The sequence below is a fragment of the Hakea prostrata genome, chromosome 9 (assembly GCF_041222555.1).
Source record: "Hakea prostrata isolate BN-2017 chromosome 9, UWA_Hpros_2, whole genome shotgun sequence".
NCBI lineage: Eukaryota > Viridiplantae > Streptophyta > Magnoliopsida > Proteales > Proteaceae > Hakea > Hakea prostrata.
Genome location: NC_142608.1, coordinates 2,985,018 through 3,007,170, shown reverse-complemented (window position 1 = coordinate 3,007,170; position 22,153 = coordinate 2,985,018). Strand labels below are relative to the sequence as shown.

Genomic DNA, 22,153 nt, shown 5'->3' with positions numbered 1-22,153 from the left:
TCTAAGGGATTGTACTATATACAGCTTATGATTATGGGTTTGGTAAAGCATATAATGGTTCACTACATCGTTATGAAGATGGATTGGTAGGTAACTCTATCTTCATATATTCATTTGGACCCATACAACTAGTAATGCCAGTAACGAAATATATAGATAATTCCATACCATGTCACAACATGCTTATATCCAGTATTCTAGTGTCCTCCATGACCTAGGTAATGAATCCAACGTAATGCATACTTATATGTTGGTTTTTATTTGTTGTATGTGTTAGTTGCATTTTGATAAAAACTTTAACATTTTCTTACATAATTTCATATTTACATTGATAAAAATTTATGTTCTAAACTTCCAGTTTCACTCATACACCCACACAGGTGCAGATCAATTACACATCTATGGATCAGAGTTTATGTCAAAAATAAGACTTTTCCAATGTGCTCATTAGCCTCAAATTAGACTAAACATAAAAAATAAAAATAAATAAATAAACCCAATTTCAAATTACCCTAAATACCACCCAAAACTAGGGCTAAATTCCACCTAAAAAGTCCCAAATTTCAGCAAAATTTCACGGTCACCTAGCAGAACCCAATGTTTGGACAAAATTTCGTACCTCCCTTGAATAGAAGGACGTCTGTTCTCCAATATCCCATATGATTACTGTCTTGCAAGAAAGAGAGGAGGGGCAGACAAAATTAGTACATTACGCATAATATTCTTGACATAATCAAGAATCACAGTTCTTGCAGAGGAACCACGACCATGTTCTTCCTTTGTCAACCAGTGGTGTGATCAATGACTTAAAGAATTACAATTCACCATCTCGGTATCAATAACTTGAAACCCTATGCTATTTACTTCCTCACCAATGGGGTAAAAAAACCAATTGATGATATGCTTCTTGGACTATTATTTGGATGCATAATACAAAAAAAGCTTACCCTTCTGACCACTGGCATTATCGTCCCTCAGACGGGCAAAGCATGTTAGTGCAAAATTTTATTAGCTTGAAAGCAAATATTATATTGCTAGGCAAAGAACACAAAAATACGACAAACCTGATAATCCTGTTCTCATGATTCATCAGAATTAAGTATATGGGAGAGTCTGACTCAGGGTTCTCTATCTTTCCTAGCAGAAAAGATGTCGGTAAAGAAGAAAAAAAACATGTCAAATAACCGAGTAGGTGAGAACCCCTAATTAATACGTAAAGAGTCATGCAAGCAAAGCAAGAGCAGGAGGTCAAGCCAATCAGAAATGCTCAATTATTGTTTCTCTCTCAATACGACATAATTGCTGGACCCATTCCTCTTCTGTATTTTTGAAATCCGCCTCAGAATATCCGCAAAAGCTGTCTTGTCCTGCAAGATTAATTCATTTAAATAGAATTAGAAACAAGGAGCACACAACTTCACAATAATTGTAATGGTAAAACATACCAATTCAGCTTCAATGAATTAAAAATAATGTAAACATATCCGTTGGAATTATAAATTTTTCCATTTTCATCCATTCAAATGGAAGTGTTTTTATTGTATCTAATGAAGTAGCTTAAACTTTATTTTGCCACAAGAAAATAAAACAATACTTTAAACTTTGAACTTCAACATTTAAGCATGAAGTTCATTTTTACTTGTCAAGGTTTCTTATATTCTTCTTCCCCCTCTTGCAAGTAGAGTGACACAGACCAACTGGACAAATATGTGAAGTATGATATAAATTACAAGCAAGCATTTAGTTTTCCCGTATTCTTATAGCGCATACTCGTACTATCAACTTTTCTCCGCCACGCAAATACACCAGTTTTCCAGACTTTCTGAACTCACGGTTATGCTTTACCAATCTCTCCAGGGTAAAACAGAAGGCTGAAAACAGCTATTCAGATAAATGCTTCGAAGTTCCTAAGTCATGGGCTCACATCAGACGACTTGGGTCACAGCTTTATTGTCAGCATGAGCCCCAGCAGCCTTGAGCCAAGGTAATTAAACAGAATGCTGCAAAGGGCTACCTTGGAAAAAGCTTAGAGGTTCGTAAGGTCATCAGCTCACAACAAAAATTTGTGCCCCAGCTTCATTGTCAGCATGAACTTCACCAGCCTCGAGTCATAATGTGGGTCTGCCTCCCGGGGTTTTACTAAGATATTAAGAGGTTGGCTCATCAGCATTTCACTCTTGTTCATCCATATAAAGCACAGCATCCATGAGTATTGAAAAAATGCCCTGAATTACTATACCACTATCTCTATGCTCCCATGCTGCATGTGTACGACCATCATATTTAAAGGTCCTAGTTTTCTGATTGACATCATAAAAGAAAAAATAATTCAATCTTTAACCAATCTGACATTGGGAAGATATGGATAAGGCCCCAAATTGAAAAGGAAAAAAACTCTCCCAACAGGAACAACAATTTGGAATCAGCCTTGTAAGTCAAGGTGCAAATTCTGATAAAAAGTCGTAAGAAATATGGGCAGAAGACTGATACATGCTGAAAGAATGGGAAAAAACTACTAGATCACACACACCAAACAGAGAAACTCAAATCACATCACCAGTTGAACTCCAAATGAAATCTCAAAAAATGTAAAAGCAACCTCAGTATGTGAGTTTGATGTTAAATTATTCACTTGCATGAGACACATCAAATAATACAGATGATAACATGTTCCCAGTGAATGTGATACTGGCACAAAGATATTTATGGCAATGGTAATGTTGAATCTGCAGAGGCAAAACAGTCATGTAGAAAAGACACCCAATGAACATCAAGATAGAAAGGCATTGGCATACCTCCTTTGATTTTAGTCTGGCTTTAAAGTGAGCGACCAGATCCTGTGTAGTAACTGGTGTCATTTGCAGCAATACAGCCCTGATTTCATCCTCAGTAACAGGGCCAGTTGAAGCTGTTGATCCAACCTTAGAAGATGGTGCTGAATCTTTAGGAGGTGTACTACTCTTGGAAGTCGACAGTGGCTCATCCTTAACAGATGGCTTTGATTCCTGGGCAGAAAAAAAAAGCTACAGTCAATAGAGAATTGCAAGCAGTACAGGCAAGATCATCAATATCAATGGGACCTAAGTCTACCCATCCCGAATGAAGTGACTTACAGTATCAAGTTTGTCTTTCTTAGCAGGTGATCCATTAGCAACCTTTGCATCATCTCCACCTGCTTTCCTTTTTGACTTTGATGACTTTGCTGCAGGAGTTCCTCGTGCAGAACCTGATGCTCCAGTTTTTGAGGGGCTGTTTTCAGTTGGCTCCTCTTTTAGAGCATCCTTTTGTTTTGGAGCCAGTACAAGGGAAAAGCCATCACCCTCTTCCACCTGTGTATGTGCAAATAAAGACTACCAATGAGAATAAAAGCCGTGAGAAAGCATTTTCAGATGGTTAGGATAACGGAGTGCTAATAGACCTCCTTGAGATAAAGACCAAGTGCAGTGACTCCTAAGTTCTCTCTTCCCCCGATGGGCAATTATTTTGAGTGTCAAACTACAAAACAATTAAGAAAGGAGCTTAAGGGTCCCATGACACTCCCATCTACATACGCCTCATGAAAGCAGAAACGCAGCTCTCACATTATGCTCAGAAAGCATCCATGAAGATGCGTGAGTTCCACATCACAGGCTAGACGAACAAAATATGAACTTACATCATCATCGTCCTCGTCATCATCACCTTCTGATTCATTCATCCCATTAGCTTTCCCAAGCAACTTCTGTAGTTCCTTCCCTGATTTGCTCAGACCCCCCTCCTCTTCACTAGCTTCAGCCTCATCCTCTTCATCCTGTAAACATGCATCACAAAAGCAAACTACATAAGTAGCATTCTTGCACACCCTGCAAATCTTTTAGTTATGAGATTTCAGGAATCACTCTAGAATATCAAAGGATTGAAGACTAGCAGCATTGTATACCATATATCCAGAGTCATTTTGGAAAGCTAGTATAGTTGAGGTAACACAAAAATATCAGAAGACCATAGGAACACATGCCACTTTCATCTTCTCTCTCTCTCTATCTCTCTTTTTCGGTGAATTATATAAGTATGATTAACTAGGCAGACCTCACAATGAGCATTCACTCTAAAAATATCACTCCCAGCAAAACAAATATATAAGCTCCAAAGCTCCCTACAATCGTTCGCTACTACCAGAGATGTAGATGGCCAGCTCGGAACCTTTCCATCTAGTTTGGCAAGGGATTTTGAGTTATACTAGCCACGTGTTGGACCAGGACCTCTTTCTTTCTTTCTTTTTTCTTTTTTTGGGTTAAACTGTTAATGTTTTTGAGTTTATTCCATTGTAAGGGTAAATTAAGGATGGCCTACATTAATTCATTACAGGTAATTTGGGCATAAGGTTTTCTTTTATGTTAGTACCTTGGGCACCAAAAAGAACTCGCTGACGAAGAGGGAAAAGAAAAAAGAAAGAAACAAAGAGCGGCACAAGTTCTGCTCTCCTTGGCAGTAATTCTTCCTCCTCTCTCCTACGGCAAGCTTCTTCTCCTCTCCTTTCCCCTTCCTTTCATAACACAAATAGTCCTACAATTATTTATTTATTGCAAAACTACTTCTTTTCTCTCTTCTAGAATTTTTCTTCCTCACCTCCTAAACCCCAGCAGCAGCACCATTTTCTGTCAATCCTTCTTATCTTCATCTCTTTATTACTATCCTAGACCACCTTAAGAGCAGAAGTTTCCTGCTTGCATCTCCCTTTTCCTTCTCCTTTTTTCTTCTTTCAATTTTCTTCCTTCTACCTTGCAGCAGAATTTTTCTGCACTTTTTTTAGCCTTAGCCTTTGCCTTGCTTTCCCCTTCCACCTTACGGCAGCACTATCTACATATATTTTTCCGCAGCCCCCTTTTTTTATATTTCCTTTTCTATTTCCCCTTTTTCAATAATTGTCTCCTGCTGTTTGGTTGCTTTATTCATTTTTGGGACTGCTGTTCACTACTTTAGCATTGATAATTCTTATTGGTGCTCTATTTGGGTATCAGTTTAGGATTGAGTTCAAAATCTTAGCATTGTTAATCTTACTTCATACTGAATGGAATATTGACTTCTATGAATTGTTGTTGCAATTTTCTGATTATTTTGATCGTGATGCCCCTAATCCCCATTACTTAGTTCTGCAGATTCACTGTGCTAAAATCTAATTTGCCCTCTTTCCCATACCCATACCCTTCCTATTGTCTTAACTACTTAGACCCCAGCTATTCCAATTGACAAGACACCAGCTATTCCCTCAATCAAACCCTGCAACCAAGCCCCTCTCTTGCTGAGATAAACCTACAATTTCCTCACAATCCAAACTCGACTCAGACACACTGCAAGTAAATGGATGAATAGAGACCGGAACAAGGGAAATACTACAATTAACTCTCAAATTAAGGCCAAATGGATTCAATAACTCCCCCATAGAAATCCTGCAAATCCTATTCTACTTGCCCCAAAGCCAGAAGGTCTTTCCCTCTCTAATGTATCCAGCCCCCAGCTAGCCCAACAGAGCTAACGACGGGGCCCAAGCCCATTCGGAAGTGGGCCCAAACCAAAAGGGGCCGAATTCTGCCTAGGGGTAGAATGGCCATTTTCCCACCCCCTAGATCGAGCTTAACTAGTTCACCGGGTCGACTTTTATTTCTGGATTTTAATTCTAATTTTATTTCCTAATTTGGAGTCTTAGTAGTTGAGTAATTTTGGTATTAGTTTGTTGGTGTGATAGAATTTTAATTTTAGAAAGGCTAGTTTTGGTAAGCATATGGATTTTTATTTAGTAGGGAATTCATTAATTGAGTCCTAAATAGATGAGTCTTTGTTACTTGAGAACCCAGTTTCGTTGTTTGAGTCTATTTGGGCTAAATGGCTAAATAGCCCTGTCAATTTGTCATTTGGCAGTTTTGTTGATAAATGAAGTAACTGAGATTGAAGAACGACTTGATATAGTCGTGGGATCCTTGGGAGGGTGACCTACAGCTGGGTTTGAGCTATCGTTTGCAATTTTCAAGTTCCTCCTTGTTCAAGCACTCAATCGTTCATTCCAGCCTTCTTGCGAACCAGCAATCCAGCTTTGAAGCCTCCATCATCAAGTCCAGCAGCATCCTTCAAGTTTCCAACGGCCCAAGTAAATTACATTCCTTATCCCAAACCCTAGAAGCCATCTCCTATCTTCTTCTTCCCATATTTTCAGATCCCAACCCAACAAGGACTCCCTCATTCCAGCCCCAAAACACCCCATTAAACCCTCTTTAGGATCGCCCAACCTGCTAAACGAAGATCTAATCTTAATTTCTGCAAACCTACCCTAGTTAGTGACTTTTAGAATTTATGCACTTCCTTTTATACGTCGAGAAAGTTGCAGAATTTTTAAAATTCCAAAAAACCTTAACTCCTTCACACCTTAACCCCTCTTTCCCTAAGTCAGTTTCTAAACTACAGATCAGAGGCATTACCACTTCTAGACTGCAGAACAACAGCCCAATTCCCCAAACCCTAACCCTAGCCAAAGCCATGTTCAACTAGGAATTGATATTCAAGTTTGAATTTTGAATTCTAATAATATTCAGGTCTGAATTACCATTCCCAGCAGTCATATAGGCCTTAAAACCCATAGCCAAGGCATCAAGGGCTTATTCCCATTTAGAAGACCCTAGATATCCAACCCCAAACCCTGGGTTGCATCACTCTTCTATGAGTCAAGCTCGCCCCAACACTGACACCCAAAATTTCCCCACACACAGACACACTCTTTCGTTTTTATACCCTCAATAGAATCTTGACACATAACCAAATAATTTCCTTATTTGGGGTTGATCCCCTACAATACCTAGTACTCTAGGCCTAGAATGCACGTCCCTCAAAATTGGTCTCTTAACAACTCTTCCCTCCTTCGGTTTCACCTTGCCTTCAAGGTGACATGGAACATTATTCTCTAGGTGAAGAAAGAGCAAAAGCTTGAGCTTCACATGCTTGCCACACAACCATGCCCGTTCAGTGTTCCTTTGCAGGTTCCAGTTTGGGTGATTCTCTTCAGGTACGTTTCTTCCGGTCTAGAAGAGTGAAGTTGAACCATCATCCAGGTGTGAAATTTTTTCGGGAACCCTGGAATATCTGAATTTTCCTCCCCTTCAAAAGAACAGCCGCAGGTCATCTCCATTCATTTGAGAGATTGATTGTGATCCAAATGCAGCAGTTTCTGAGCTTCCAGTCACAAAAGTTATACGGTGCCTCTTGAACTGCTCTTAAAACTCAAAATATCTTTAATGGCCGATCTTGGAAATCGACATATATCCTCAAGCGTAGAAAAAGGATCAACTGTAATTCCAAATTTCCTGCTTGAAATCTCATATCCCGGATGATTTCGAAAGAACTGCTCCCTGATATTCTACGCTGCAATAATCACTAGAAAAATAACCCAAGCGACCTGAAGCCGATGCCCAAGCATCACACTCTCTAGTCTCAAACTCGACGGCGAACTCCAACTCCGTTTCCTTCCGGATCGAAACGGCCACCTGCATCACCCCCAATGATTCCTGACGCCACTGTTTCGTAAATCCGGTGGCATTCTTCGCAGCTGGAAGGGTTTTGGGAGTCTCGCTTGAATACGAGACTCTAGCCCTAAGATAAGTGGCGGAAAGGGGAATTCGCCATCGCCGTTCTTTCCTCCGGGATCATTTTCGACAGATAACTATAGCACCGCAGCCTTCAGGATCGTCGCGTCCTCCGTCTCCACCGCCAACAGCCCTAGATGGTCCCCTTTCACTGTTCTGATAGGGGATTTGATCCCCGCTAAAATCCCTACTCGAGTTCAAGAGGTTGAAGACGACGGTCGACTGAACCGTCGATTCGGTTGGACCACCGATTGAGTGGTTCACAGAGTTGAAGAGGTCCTTGGGTTGGACCTAGGGGTGTAAATGGATCTCGAATTTGGATAATATTCTATCGATTTTCGAAATAGCCCACCATAGACGGTCCATCGAATTAAAACTACACCTAGGCCTAGTAGAATCGGAGATGGATGGGTTTAATTTGGGCCTAAAAGTCGCGAATCTGGATCATCACCCCATCAGGGGAGCACAGACCCGACGGTTTTACCACCACAAAATCGGTGGGCCCCACAGGCAAAAAATATAAAACAAAAAAAAAATTCCCATCACCCAACCCTGGCCCCCTGTAATTTGCGGTGATAAAGCCGTCGAGAGCACCGGTTGAGGATCCGGACTCGAAAGTCGCGGGCTCTAGCTCTTACAGTTTGGGCCACGTATCTTAGCAACCCAAGGATAGTCGAAGCATACCTCCGACCTCTCTTTTCGTCGTCTTCTCCAGGGCCGGCAAGTGGCCACCGTCGCATTCGGCTGCTTTTCCCCGTCCTCTACAAACTGCCATTCGTACGCCTCAAACTCACCGTTAGCAGCCCCAAATTCGACCTGGCAGATGTCCACCTCATTCCGGTGTCGCTCCAGGCAGGAGTTAACACCCGTGCGGTGGACTATACTTGGCAGCTTCTCTGTGCACACCGGCATCTCGAGCTCGATGGCTTTCCCTTGTCGCAAGTAAGCCCCGATTTCATCTCTAAACTTCTGATTTCTCTTCTCTTCCTCCTCCATGCGCACCAACTATGGATTCAATTTTGAATAGCATTGCCGATACTTGTCTCTCCATATCTTCAACCTTGGATTCCATGCGACCGCCAACCATCCCTGGATCAACATGCTCTGGTACCATTTTGATAAAAAAAACTTCAATTCACTATGGAATTCAACAGTAAAACCAAAGAAACTCACAAAATATATCTAATTTTAATGATCCAGTCACCCCCACACCCAATGATGCCCTCAGCCAGAGGCTACCTAGGTCACACAAAAATGCCCTATACCCTCCCCCTCACAATCCCTCCCTATTTACGGTTCCTTCAGTCACCCTTAATTCTCTGTTATAAATAATAATATAAAAAAAACCTTAATTCTCTCTCTCTCCTCCACATGGCTACGTCGTTTTAATACTATCATTATTTCCTTCGTTTTTTCCTTCAGTTTAGGGCTCGTCCATCAGTTGGTGCAGCCAACGGCAAATATTGAAACGTGTGGTTGAGATTTTGATCTTAATCACTCATTCGTTTTGTATTTTTTTTCCCTTTGTTACAATTATGTATGTATATTATGCAAAACGAGTGGTCGAGATTTCGAGTTTCGATCTCATTGTTGGCTACACCATGTTGCGGCATCACTGAAGCAATTCACTGCATTTCTTCTGTTCCTTTTTGGGGGTCCCCAGGGGGGTGTGGAATGGAAACATGTTATCCCTAAAAAAGTGATGCAGTATTTGGGTACCAACAGTGTAGTTGCTGCACGGTGGGACGTTGAACATGGCTTGGGTGTGACTCTCAGGTTACATTATTATGCGCTCAGATAATCTAAGAGAAAGTAAGAAGGGAAAAAACTAAAAGGAAGCTATAAAGGTTACTGAACATTCTTTGGTGGTAATCTTTGTCACATGGAGAAGCGATTAACATTCTAACAAGAATTAGTTAATTGTGGCCATGGTCCGACATGTCACCGGGTGTCGCCGTGTCGGTCCCTGGCGACACGGGCGTTACCGGCGACATGTCGCCCGAATTTTTGCCAACAATCGAAGCTTCTCATGAGGTTCAAGTTTAGATAAACAAACTGCACAATCACGGTGGATGAGCTTTTCAGACCAGTAACAGAGTTGAAGGAGAACAGAGGAAGTGAATCAATCAAAGATTGATACTCAAGAGACACGCAGCGGCTGGAGATGCGGTGAGCGTGATGCGAGTGATCCACAGAATCCTGGTTTCCATCGCCGGATGATCTAAAGGTGGTGGAGGAAGATCGGCTAAGGTAGCGGAGGAGAAGGTGAAGCAAAACAGAGAAAATCAACACTGCCATGAGAATCAAAGATATAAATCTATAATGAGAAGGCTAGGGTTTAGACTCCCTTTCGACGGCGACGGCGACGGCGTCACAGAAGAACCATCACCACCACTATTCTTTGCCATTCCACTTCCAACCGCCGCTGTCACTGGCGGAGGTGGCATCAGCGGCGGCAGCGATAAGTCGATAACCCCTGCAAGCGAGACTGTGTGTGCGCGAGAGAGAGAGAGAGAGAGAGAGAGAGAGAGAGAGAGAGAGAGAGGTGAGAAATGTGAAGACAGAGTCGCCGGAATAATCGACTATCGGCAATATATTGCCAATTTTTGGTAAAATTCATGTCGCTGGGGGATGTCGTGGCTATCTGTAGTGCCAAGGCCAAGTAGGGTTTGGGGCCCATACTGCAGTCAAGTTGATGCTGGTAAAATCTTAGCTTCAAGAATTGGGGATTCTGATTACCAGACTGATGAAGATGTTCTGAGATTATCAAGTTGCTACCTATATTACCCACAACCTGTGTTTCATGTAAGGACAAAGAAACCGAAGTTGATGATCACTTTGTGAGGAATGGAACTATGTATTCTGTTTGTTTTGCATATCTATGGTGTGATATGCGTACCAAGTCTTCTAAAAGCTGGCCATATGAGTGATTCATATGCTCCAGCTTGAGAGTTAAGTGAAAGTAAATTTATGTGCTAGAACACCAAGGTATTATTGTCATGTACAGTGGTTATCAGTTCTTGTTTTATTTGTTTCTTTCTGTTATTATTGAGGTTAGTTAGCATTCTACATCAGAAACGACTGAAAAATTAGTCTTTGCCGTACTGTAATTGATTATTCTATATTTTACAATATGGAGAAGACTGCCACAGTTCATGGACTGTTACTCCACCTGTGGCAATGTCTCCTTTCTTCTTCTTATATATTGTTAGTTTTGGTTATTTATCTGATATTGTTCCAATTCTGTTTGAAAACTTACTCTTCCTAAGTTCTCATCTATGCCTTTAAGGGAAAGACATTCAACCAGTTTACCTGCTTAATTTCTGGAGGAGCAGGAACTTCAGGAGCCAAATCTTCCCTTTCTTCGGGATTGTTACCCACAGCTTCGTCATCATCAGTGAATATTTCTTCATGCTCCCAATCATCACCTGGGAAGGGTAGCAGGAAATCAAGTAATCAAGTATTGCCTGAGAATTCAAATCACACTAACCCATATAATTCCAAATCTACCAAGAGCTTTTCTCTCTCTCTCTCTCTCTCTCTCTCTCTCTCTCTCTCTCTCTCTCTCTTTTGGGTGGGGGGGGGGTTTAATCCTGTAACTAGTACATGATACTATTTAGCAAAAGAAGAGTTTCCATGGCAAAATAGGAGATGCCCCCTTTCAAAAATATAAGACTAGACCACTAGGTTTAATCCCAGGCAGAATGCAGAATCAAATCTAGAAAATCCTGAAGGAACAATGGGATCTCAATTGGTTGGAAAAGCATGACAAAATCTCAAATTGGTAATCACAAGTAAACAAGAGAAGTAAATAACAGAAATCTCTAGATTTTTGAAATCTCCAGACTCAAGTAACCAAACAAGCCCTAAGGAAATTAGTCCCCCCCCCCCCCCCCAAAAAAAAAAGCAGAAATAAAACTAAAACTATCACTTTGGAGCAAGTTGCCAAATGAAGAAAGAAATTAGTGTAGCTGAGATGAGAAAGAAATTAGTGTAGCTGAGATGAGACAGTGAACAATAGGAATAAAGGTCAACATACTATAGAAGTATCTAGAATACATGACAAATTGAGCGAGTTATGTGAGTTATTAAGGCCATGTGCAATAAAGACATCTGAAATCACCATAAGGAGAGAGTAAAACGATTCTGATAGGAGTAGATAGAAGGTGAGTAACCCTCAATGAATTTGGGAGAACTGATAAACGACATGCTGGGATTAGGGTTGCAAAATAGAGGACACTGAACAACGGGACCTCATTACATAAATGAACTCACAAAACAAAAATGAAAAATAAAAAGGAGCAAAGTTATCATTATTGAACATGTTCTAACATAGCCTTTATATGCATCTAGGACAATAAGCAGAGCTTTTCTTTTATATGCTGTTCTTTTTTCTTTTTAATTTTCTGAGTTTAAGGTAAAAGGCTCAACTGATTATTAAAAGCACCCACCCACAAAAAGGAGTATGTTCTTACCCTTCTCAATACCATCATCATCCAACTCAAGATCACCTCCTCTACGACCTTCTTCATCATCATCACCACCTTTCCTGCCGAGGCCAAGTCTATTTTTCCTTGCCACCTCCTCTTCCTCATCCTCCTCTACCTTATCTGAGATATTTCCTTCATCCTCCTCACCAGATGCTTTTCTACGCCCCCGTCCAGTGGTCCCACCACCTTCTGTCTCATCAAGTTTTTCCGCTTCACCAAAGGCAGCAGGTCCATTGTTTGCTGCTTTCATCATCCACCTTTCATATCCATCTGCTGTTTTTCTCCTATTTTTCATCTTCTCTTCAGCTTCTTCCAATGTAAGTTGTTTGTATTGAGCAACTTTGTTAAAGTTGTACCTAAAGATCAAATATAAAAAAACCATTACTACAGTAGAGCAAAAACTATCAATTTAAGGTTAAAATTGGATCCCTAAATCAGCAAAGATATATTAGAATTCAGATTTTGCGACTTCCATAAAGTCATGAACATAAATTCAACCTACATGGAGGACAATCCTTCCCAGACAAAAAAGACTATTGAAGGACTATAACACACTATAATTTCTACTCAATCATAACATGGAGATAGCAGAGTGGTTATGCATACCAAGAACCAGCAGGAATAGCAACAAATTCCTTTCCTTGTAACATAAGCAGATAATATGTAGCAGATTGAGCACCCTCAAGCTGACCATGATACTGAGATTGGCCAGTTTCATCCTCCAAATGCCAAGGCTTGTTCTTGTACTTCTCCTGAATGATGCATAACAAATGTTGAAACCAAAGACTGATACAGGAAACAGATCAATGCAACATCCACTAGTAAGACATAAGCCATCATGGCTTCTTTATGCTAGTTATAAAGAATCATGGGTGGCTCTCCTAAGAATTGAATAAACAAATTTACAGCTTTAAAAAAAAGGGAAGGGGGAATTATTTACATTCTCCCCCATAACAAGTCATAAAAGCATGTACTTAATAAGCAACCAGATTAAATGTTACATGGAGCGGCAAAGTTCAAAATTTTCATAATGGCACCACCAGGCATTTTCAAACACTTAAAAGGATGAAAATGTTCATGTTCAAAATTTTCATAATTGCACCACCAGGCATTTTCAAACACTTGAAGGATGAAAATGTTCATCATTGTTTGGTGGCGGAAGAAAAATCTCCGTCTGCCAGGGTGCTGCACGACGAAATGACAGCTTAACCTAAATTTTGTGATGTTCTAGAGTCAATTAAACAAAATAATTTTCCTTCCATCCATTAGCAACTCATGTAAAAAAATATATATACCCGCAAAGCATCTGTAATTTGGCGCCCTTGAAGTCCTTCTTTCTGGAGAAACCATTTGTCTGCATTTTTCTTCTTTGAAAAGTTGGGAACCCCTGAAACAAATCTACCAATGAAATAAATTTTGTCACTTGCTGAACCAGCTCGAACATTATACTCCTGCACAAGAAATGACACAAACTGAGTTCTAACAAAAAACTAAATTGTCAAATAGTTTACTTGCAAAGAGATTCACAGACCTAAATCTAAGAACTGCATATAGACAGATAAGAAGATGTGCGTACAATTGGGGAAGAGAAGCAGGGCATCCTAGATAAAATTTTACTTTGAAGCAGTAATGGTCCAGTTGTGTTTCTCCCCGACAAACAAGGGTTGAGGGGAGATGGGGGTGCCAATACCCACCTCACAAGATAGCTCCCATTTGGAGTTTCTTTCTACATGCTGATTTAGAATGTGAAGTTAATGAGGCTGCCTCTATTCGGTCATTTGAACCAAAATGTGAAAATTTTCTTTTCTAGAGCTGCAGTATCACTTATTCTTGCTCTGGTCTCATTTGTTCCTTGCTTCTTTTCAGAAGCATTACTCATGCTTTTAGTTCATATATCTCAAGTATCCTCCAACTCAGCTCTAATGAATTTTTGTTTTCAACCATATAAGAAGACACACGCTTAACAACAAACCACACAGTTAACTTCCAACCTACTAGGGCATGGACTTTAAAACCCAGAAACTAACAACAAACAAAATTAGAAATTAGCTAGACTAGTGGGCAAAACGGTGCAACACCAACAAGCCAATTAATAAGTCACTTCAACTATTTAGAAAGGGAGGATTTTCAACCGAATTTACAGAAGAAATACAAGAAAATCCACACCAATTTCTGGGAACCATTATTAAATAAAAGGAATGATCATAGTTCATATTGAGTATGATGTTTTAATATAAATAATAGATCAAGTATATGTACCAAAGAAATTAAGGATAAAGCCATAAAACCGATGAGTGTATATTATTATTATTACTACTACTATTACTTTTTGGTAAAAGTAGTTTAATTGCGGGGAGTGACTGGCTAATTTGCCCGATTCTACTTCCTAAAAGCTCACACCAAAGGTAGAAGGAAAGGAGAAGTTTAGGTGCGCTGTCCCAGAATACAACACAGATGGACACCGAATTGGACACATCAGGTACAACATCCAAAACGGAGCAAATTAACTTCGCAAAACACACTCAAATTGAACGAAACAAATACAGAAAAAGAAGGGATAAGCGGTCACACGAATCAACCGAGTCAGTGTTACGCCACACTCGATACATTTCCCACGTTTCTCCGACATTGTTTTTCCACATGACAAACAGAGAGTCATGTGCTTACAATTACTCCCGTAAAGATCAGTAGTTGAACCACAGCCGCTGCATGACGGCTTCAAAAGAAGATCAAACGACATCTCTATTCCAGTAGAAAAACCCTAGAAATCAAGAATGAACATAAAACCAAAATACAAATTAGTAGAATTATAACTTCATCGCTAGAGACACGAACTGCGAACAGTAAGTAAATGACTCGGAATAAATTTCGGAATTCAGGAAACTTATCAGTGTACGTAAAAAACAATTGAACAAGATAAGCGTACCTTAAAAACAAGAAGAAGAAGAAGAAAGAAAACCTAACCCAACAAAACAGGCTCTGAAGCAGTAGGCTTCGATTTCTACAGTTTTTTGAGGGAGTCGTTAAAGAGTGGTGAGAGAGGAGAGATTTCAAAGACTTAGCGTTGAATTGAATGCTTGAAAGATGCTGCTGTTATGGTGGCTTCGATTCCAATCCTTTCTCTTCTCTACTTTGTCAGCGGAAATCGCATCTTCTGATGTCTGAAGGTGTCTGTGAATGAGATACGGGATGTCTTCCCGCAATTAATAGAACTGTAAGTAAAAAGCGCGCTCGACACGTGGCATTCTACTAAAAGGACCTGCCACGTGGCAAGAAATGAATACGTTGACGATTTTTCTCCGCAAAATTTGATTATCAAAATAAATTAAAAAAGAAAGAGTAATAATTACAATTGTTCTCCTGCAGTATAAATAAATTAAAATCTTATCTTTAATTTTTCTGAATTTATCTCTGAGACCCTGTACTTGTCTGTTTCTGTTATTACCCCCTTGCCGTTAAAGACGGTTTGTTAACTACGTGACGGCTAACGTCTTCTTGTTTCTAGAATGTCTAAAATAACCTTAAGTGGCATTTAGTATTAATCACTTAGTTAAATTACTTTACTATCCTCATCCAAAAATAGATAAAAATTTGTCTTTCACGAGTTAATCAAAACTAATAGTCGAAGGCCTTAAAACACTACACCCAACTTTATTTTTGAAAAACATAGAAGTTTATGGTTTGTTAGAATACTTAGTTGTACAACCCATAAAGATCATTACACCTTCATGTGTAACGAGGTGAAAAGATTTCATGTACCCTTCTATCTACCCTTCTCCATTAGAATTATTCTCCACTAACTCTTCACCCTTCCCTTCACCCCATATAGGTTTTCTGTGTTAGAATATTAATTAAATATTCCATATAAGATGGCTTTATCGATTGTGTTATACTTTGATTTGGTTTCTTATTGGTCTGATATGGGTAATATACGAGTTACTAAAACTCTTATATGGACTGGCTAATGTGGGCTAATAGGGACCGTTAGATCTTGATGAACGATCTAACGGATTTGCCTATATAAAGGATGATAGGTCCCTCCTCTAACCCTAATCATAATCACATCTACTTAGTCAGAAAGGATATACCATGAAGTTAGTGAACAGGGAGGAATTTAGAGTAGAAGATCCAGCATCAAGTTGATCATAGAATCAACTTCCACCTCAAGTTCGTTCCTAGTGGGAGACAAAAAGAAAATATTCTGCGCTTCGTCTCCAATGAATCCTATAAATGTATGTTCATCATCATCTTGTATCATTATTATACAAAGTGTTTTTAGTCGATCTATGCAATCTTGGATAAAAATATTCTTACATTCTAAACTCCAAAGATAGAGAATCTCCATCACTCAATTGTAGTTCTTTGGTGAAGAAGAAGGTAGAGAACCTAGATGGAATCTCTCCTTCTGTGGTTTCAAAAATACAGTCTTGAAGCCATTGTCTTTCTAGCTTTGTATGCAATTGAATGAATAATAAATCTATCATAATCGGACCTAGTTGCAAGGATAACAAGAAGACGTGAAATCAACCCAAATTAAACGAGAAACTTTCATAATCATTGTCCGACTTATTCTAAGTCGTAACTTCAAATTGATAAGGAATAACTATGGGTGGCATTAGTGTTAAGAGATAACTCAGGTGGTGGTAATGAAAATTTTCCTTCTTTTTTTTTTAATATCTTATTCTAATATAATGTTGAAACTTGTTGAGGAATCTACACAAACACTTGAACGTTTATTGTAATCACAATATTTCTTCAGAGCTGAAATGTACCAAAGATATTTTCTTTAATGTATTTAAACACCCCAAATCGTGCAATATAGGTTCTAATTGTGTTTTCACCCCAAGATCATTTAGCCCAAACCTTTAAGGTTGCATCCAAGAAATATTACTTAAAGGTGTAATCAGGATATGTTCACTGCTTAACAAAATAACAACAGGAGAGAGAGAGAGAGAGAGAGGGGAGAGGAGAGGAGAGAGAGAGAGAGAGAGAGAGAGAGGAAGAGGAAATTTAGTGTAAAGAATGATTTCGAAAATAGGTTTATATAGAGCCTCAAAGGCTGTGGGTGAAAGGGTAAGGTCACTTATCTTTGTGAGTGTAACTATTCAGTTCAATTCCCTATAGGAAGGTAACTATCCAGCTGACCTCTCTAAAAGAAAGTGTCTCTTTAATGGCATCACCACATCTTCACCCAGCAGTGGGCTTTCTGAATAAGGGACGCAACAGGGTTTAGGCTCGGTTCGTGTCGCACAGGATTCGATCATTAACTCCAAATTAATATTACATAAGCCCTTATTATATACAAACGAGATAATCAGCAACTCTTAGCCCCATGTAGAACTAATGTTTCCGTTATAAAAACCATAGGATAAAAGACACGATTAAAACATATAAAATTATAAAATTATAAAATTATAAAATAATAAACTTTAAGTTTTAAACATATTTACAACCTATAATGAAAGAAAATTCAATTTCCTATAGAATTTGTTCATTGACTATGTCTTAAAAAAAATCGAAATTCAATTTTGTCTAGGGTAAAGGGCTGAGATATTAAACGTGTTTAATGTGGAGTTCACATCCTCCATAATTATCACCTCTGGCAATTTTCTGTAATTTCTATTTAAGATTGTGACATGTGGCAATTAATTATCCAAAGGTTAGAATTAGTATCAAATTAGGAATTGAATCTAATAAATCCTCAAATTTCTTCTAAATTTCATTTCTTCATCTTTTCTTGAGGCCTAAAAATTTAATATTAAAAATTTATTATATTAAATTTTTAATTGGGTTCTATTTATGACCTTGGATAATTAATTGTGTCACGTAAGGCATGGAAATTGTAGAGAATGTGAACCTCCGTGTGATGCGTGTGCTTACAAAAATTTTTGTTTATTATTATTATTTTTATTTTATTTTATTTTATTGGGGTATAGTATATACTTACAAGTTACAAGAAGGTAACGCTTTAAAGTCTTAACCTAGCTCTATCTAGACATTCAAGCGACTTTTCACCTTGTCTAGAAAGTTCGAAAGCTGTGAACAGACTCCACATAAGAAACGAGGAAGACAATAAAAAGAAACTGAAGAAGAGCACAAAAGGCACGAGCATCGATTCCTCTTTTCCCCACCAAGAACAAGATGATGCAGAAGCATATTCACCGTTCGATCATTGGCTTGTTTGGCCAAAAAGTACTCGTTTGCATATACTTGTTCCTCATGTTCGGCTCGTTACCTTACACCATTGCACAGAGCAGTAATCAACCATCGACTTACAATTCCAACGCCTCAACCATCAATATCACCTATTCTGGAATCACAATCATCTTTATTTTTGCTTGTTTCTTGTTATTCTTCATCGTCGCCTGCTTCTATGGGTGCTCCGATACCGGAAGCGATCTAAGCATTAGCTTTCGCAGCGAAGAAAACGGAATCTCACGACGAGGAAATCGAGGGCTCGATCCAATCCTGATCGAGACGTTCCCAACCTTTGCATATTCATATGTGAGAGGTCACAAATTGGGAAAAGGAGCTCTGGAATGTGCCGTTTGCTTGACTGAGTTCCAAGACAAAGATACGATTCGATTGCTGCCCAAGTGTGACCATGTGTTCCATCCGGTGTGCATTGATGCTTGGTTATCTAAACACACAACCTGCCCGGTCTGCCGAGCTAACCTCTTTTTTGTACCAGGAGAAGCAGCAGAAACGCTTGAATCTAGACAAGACACAAGCGAAGAACCACCACTGGCGGTGGAAGTGGCAGTTTCACCTGAGGAGGTGATTACTCAGATGTCACAAAACAAGCCATCTAGATACGCGGGGAGATTTTCACGGTCCAATTCGACGGGTCACTCGCTGGTTCAACCGGGAGAAAACGTCGAGCGGTTCACCCTCCGATTGCCGGACCACGTGAGGAAACAAATAATGAGCATGAGACAGGTGAAACGGACTAAGAGCATGGAGGCTTTCCCAGTGCTAATGAGTCCCAAGAAGGACTACCGGATGACCGGTGAAAGCAGTGATAGAGGAGGGAGACTGGAAGGCTTAGTCTTCTCCAGGGTACCGCCTTTTTTCATGAGATCCTCTTCTCCTCGGTAGTACAAGAGGAGTCCACTTCCTCTCCACCTGGGCAGATTGTTTTCATCCCCTGTCCCTCTGGGTGAGTGGGTGGGAATCTGGATCCTCACCCCGCGGGGGCCCTAGTATATTGGCCAACGTGGGGCCCACGGGTAAAATTTATTTATTTATTTTTTTGTGTTTTAAAAACTAGAAGGTGGGGCAAGAAAACTCAACCTAGAAGGTGAGGATAACAACGCGTACAAGAGAGCCCAAGAAAATCTATCGTTGTTGACCTCCTCTCTTGTTTGACTATTGCGAAAAATCTAATAACCGGTTGAAATCCGATTTCAGCACAGATCGCGTTCTTTTTATTTATCAAACAATGACAATTATGAAATCAAGGAAAAAGACAAAGCCCAAGGCCAATGAAAGGTTAACGGAATGGTTGAGAATATCATTTCTCATAAAGAGGTAGTTGGGTTCAACCCTTAACGGCGGCATATGTAATATCACATCCCCAATTTCCCTATTTCCCTATGTATAAAAAGCCCTTTTGTACCCAAAAAGAAAAAAAAAAGACAACCTACAATAATTATATTCTCATGTTATTGAGTCATTCTCCCCCCAATAGAAACCACTGTTATTTTAATGGTCTTGTCCTCTACTGTATGTTCCCTCTCACATTTCATAATCCTTTAAGAAGCATGGCAGACATGGTATACCTCTTTCTTACCGATTATTATCAGTCCGATAAAATTATCCGATTAAGTTAATTATTTGGATTTATTTTTCTTGATTTTATCAATCTTTTACTGAAGTATGTTTTTTTTTTTTTTTTTTTTCTACTAATAACTACCAGTGCTTTTTAAATTTCAAACCTAACCTCACAAATCAAATGGTAACCAATCTGATCCATTTACTTTTTTTTTGTCAACAAATCTGATCCATTTACACCCCTAGACTTCTATCCTCTTCTTGAAACTCTTTGTTCACAGCCACATTGGAATGGTGTCATCATCATGAGTTAGAGAGAAAACATCTGCTGTTGTACACAGTAGAGCACAAGTCTCTACTATACACAACAGTACATATATATACCAAATAATTAGCTGAGAAAACAAAATAAATACAAGACTATTTGAAGATAAATTTAAAATTTAAAATTAAGCTTTTAATCTCAATAAATCATTTAGTACAAAAATACATTGTTGTGCATAGCAAAGAGACAGAGTATTTTTTTTCCTGAGTCAAAAGTATCTCTCGAAACACTTCACTTTCTTAACAGAAGTAAAAAACCCGGAAACGGAAATGACATTCTGAAATTGCAGATGTTCCAAATCCAGACTTTCCTTGAGACCAGGAATTTGACATCCCATAAGTCTCAGTCATAAGAAAACTTAGAAATTGGCAAATCACAGAAAACCCCAGGTGTAATATTGAAGTATTATTTCTAATGCTGCATGGCCGGACATCCTTCCAAACAAAAGATTACAAAAAAATGGATCACTACTGTAAATTATAAAATTATCAAAAAGGATATAAACCTGTTTAAAACTACATAATGTACAAGATGTGACAATGCACGAGCTCTTCTCACCAAAGACTGAAAACCCATGAGATCCCCATCTGTTGCTGTTAAACTGGTAAGAGTCGGAGGACTAAGAACAAGAGAAGAAAATAAAAAACAAAATGTATAAGACAGTAGAGTAACAAAATATAAAAATAGCTAAGTAATAGGAAATAAAAACTCACAGGCTCATCAGATGTACACAACTTCACCCCCCCCCCCCAAAAAAAAAAAAAACAAGATGTATACAACATGCAAGAAAATTTTCATTTAGTGATACATTCATGCTTAGTTAGATTCAGCAATGAAATATTACAGTTACAAGTGCTGATATTAACCCAATTGATTGTTGTAGTTATCTGGTCAGAGTTCTAAAACTTAGCAGTGTGTCCAGCTGAACAAAGTATATCAGCAGCCCAACTGTTTTAATTTTTAACTGCCTGGAAAAAGGGATCTGGCAGGGTCATCAGGCATCATTCTGAAGATGAGATCAGAGAGAGATTCGGTTATACCTATACCATGTGGTTTCTATATCCCCTGGATTTTGACTAATGCTGGTGGGTTTATCATTCATATGAATCATATCTGATGGTTTTCACCAAGATTAGACATAGGAGTAATCACTGCAACAACTCTCAGGTCTGACCTTGAGAATGAACACGAATTTGGATTCCCACTTGGCAGTATTGCTCATATATAAAGTTGCTTCTGGTTGTCCTCAACTGCAAAAAAGCATAAACAAGGGATTCTTGGTCTCTTACGATTTACTCCAAACAGCGAGGACAGAATGCACGAGGCGAGAGTGACAAAAACAATTCCAGTGAAGAGAGGAAATCTTCAGCAGAGAGAAACATCAGAGGGAGGGGACATTTCATTAGGTCCCTTTTGGTTACAGCACAGAGAAGTCTGATTCTGCTACAGTCATGGTTTTACTTTTAATGTCCAGGAAGATTCTTCCATGGAGCAGAGTGCTCTTCCAAATTTCCTTGACACCACTGATTGGAAATCATGCATTGCTCAGGGAGGTTAATCAAGTGGCAGATTTTCACTAAATTGGCTGGAAAAGCCTAGGTTTCTACTACCATAGTATCTTTGGGCTGGCTTCAGACACGCATCGAGATCAAGTTTTCATTGGTGTTGACATTGATTATTCTATTTACGTGTTTTACTCAGTGGTTAATCCCTTGCTGATGGCCCAGCCACGGGCAGGATTCATCATGAAGCTCATGTGTCCATCGTCGCTAAGTTTCCCCACGTACATTTCCTTTATTGCATTCTCTCAATAATTGCTTGAAAAATCTTAAATGTCATCACTGAAATTCTCAAATAGATATGCTAGAGCAGTCAAGTTTCCGTATTCACAAAAGAATGTGAAAACAAAATTCAAAATTAGTTACATTATTCAGTAAATTGAATTGAATTAGTCA

The 22,153-nt window shown here is 39.1% G+C and overlaps 1 protein-coding gene and 1 pseudogene across 2 annotated transcripts; one reads left to right on the top strand and one right to left on the bottom strand.

The window, feature by feature from the left end:
- Window positions 1–759: 759 nt before the first annotated feature.
- LOC149004060 (transcription initiation factor IIF subunit alpha-like) lies at window positions 760–15,258 on the bottom strand. 2 transcript variants are annotated; one of them, XM_089168940.1, is made up of 10 exons: window positions 15,027–15,258; window positions 14,670–14,861; window positions 13,396–13,551; window positions 12,707–12,852; window positions 12,086–12,456; window positions 10,923–11,038; window positions 3,656–3,790; window positions 3,114–3,329; window positions 2,796–3,005; window positions 760–1,367 (listed from the first exon to the last, which is right to left on the bottom strand). In XM_089168940.1, the coding sequence occupies exons 2-10, from the start codon at window positions 14,838–14,840 to the stop codon at window positions 1,272–1,274; spliced, it is 1,617 nt and encodes a 538-aa protein (XP_089025066.1). In that variant the 5' UTR covers window positions 14,841–14,861; window positions 15,027–15,258; the 3' UTR covers window positions 760–1,271. The 2 variants fall into 2 exon arrangements, with proteins under 2 accessions (XP_089025066.1, XP_089025067.1); XM_089168941.1 differs by having other exon boundaries at window positions 14,670–15,258.
- Window positions 15,259–18,100: 2,842 nt separating this feature from the next.
- On the top strand, window positions 18,101–19,148 carry LOC149004059 (E3 ubiquitin-protein ligase ATL6 pseudogene; annotated as a pseudogene).
- Window positions 19,149–22,153: the final 3,005 nt, after the last annotated feature.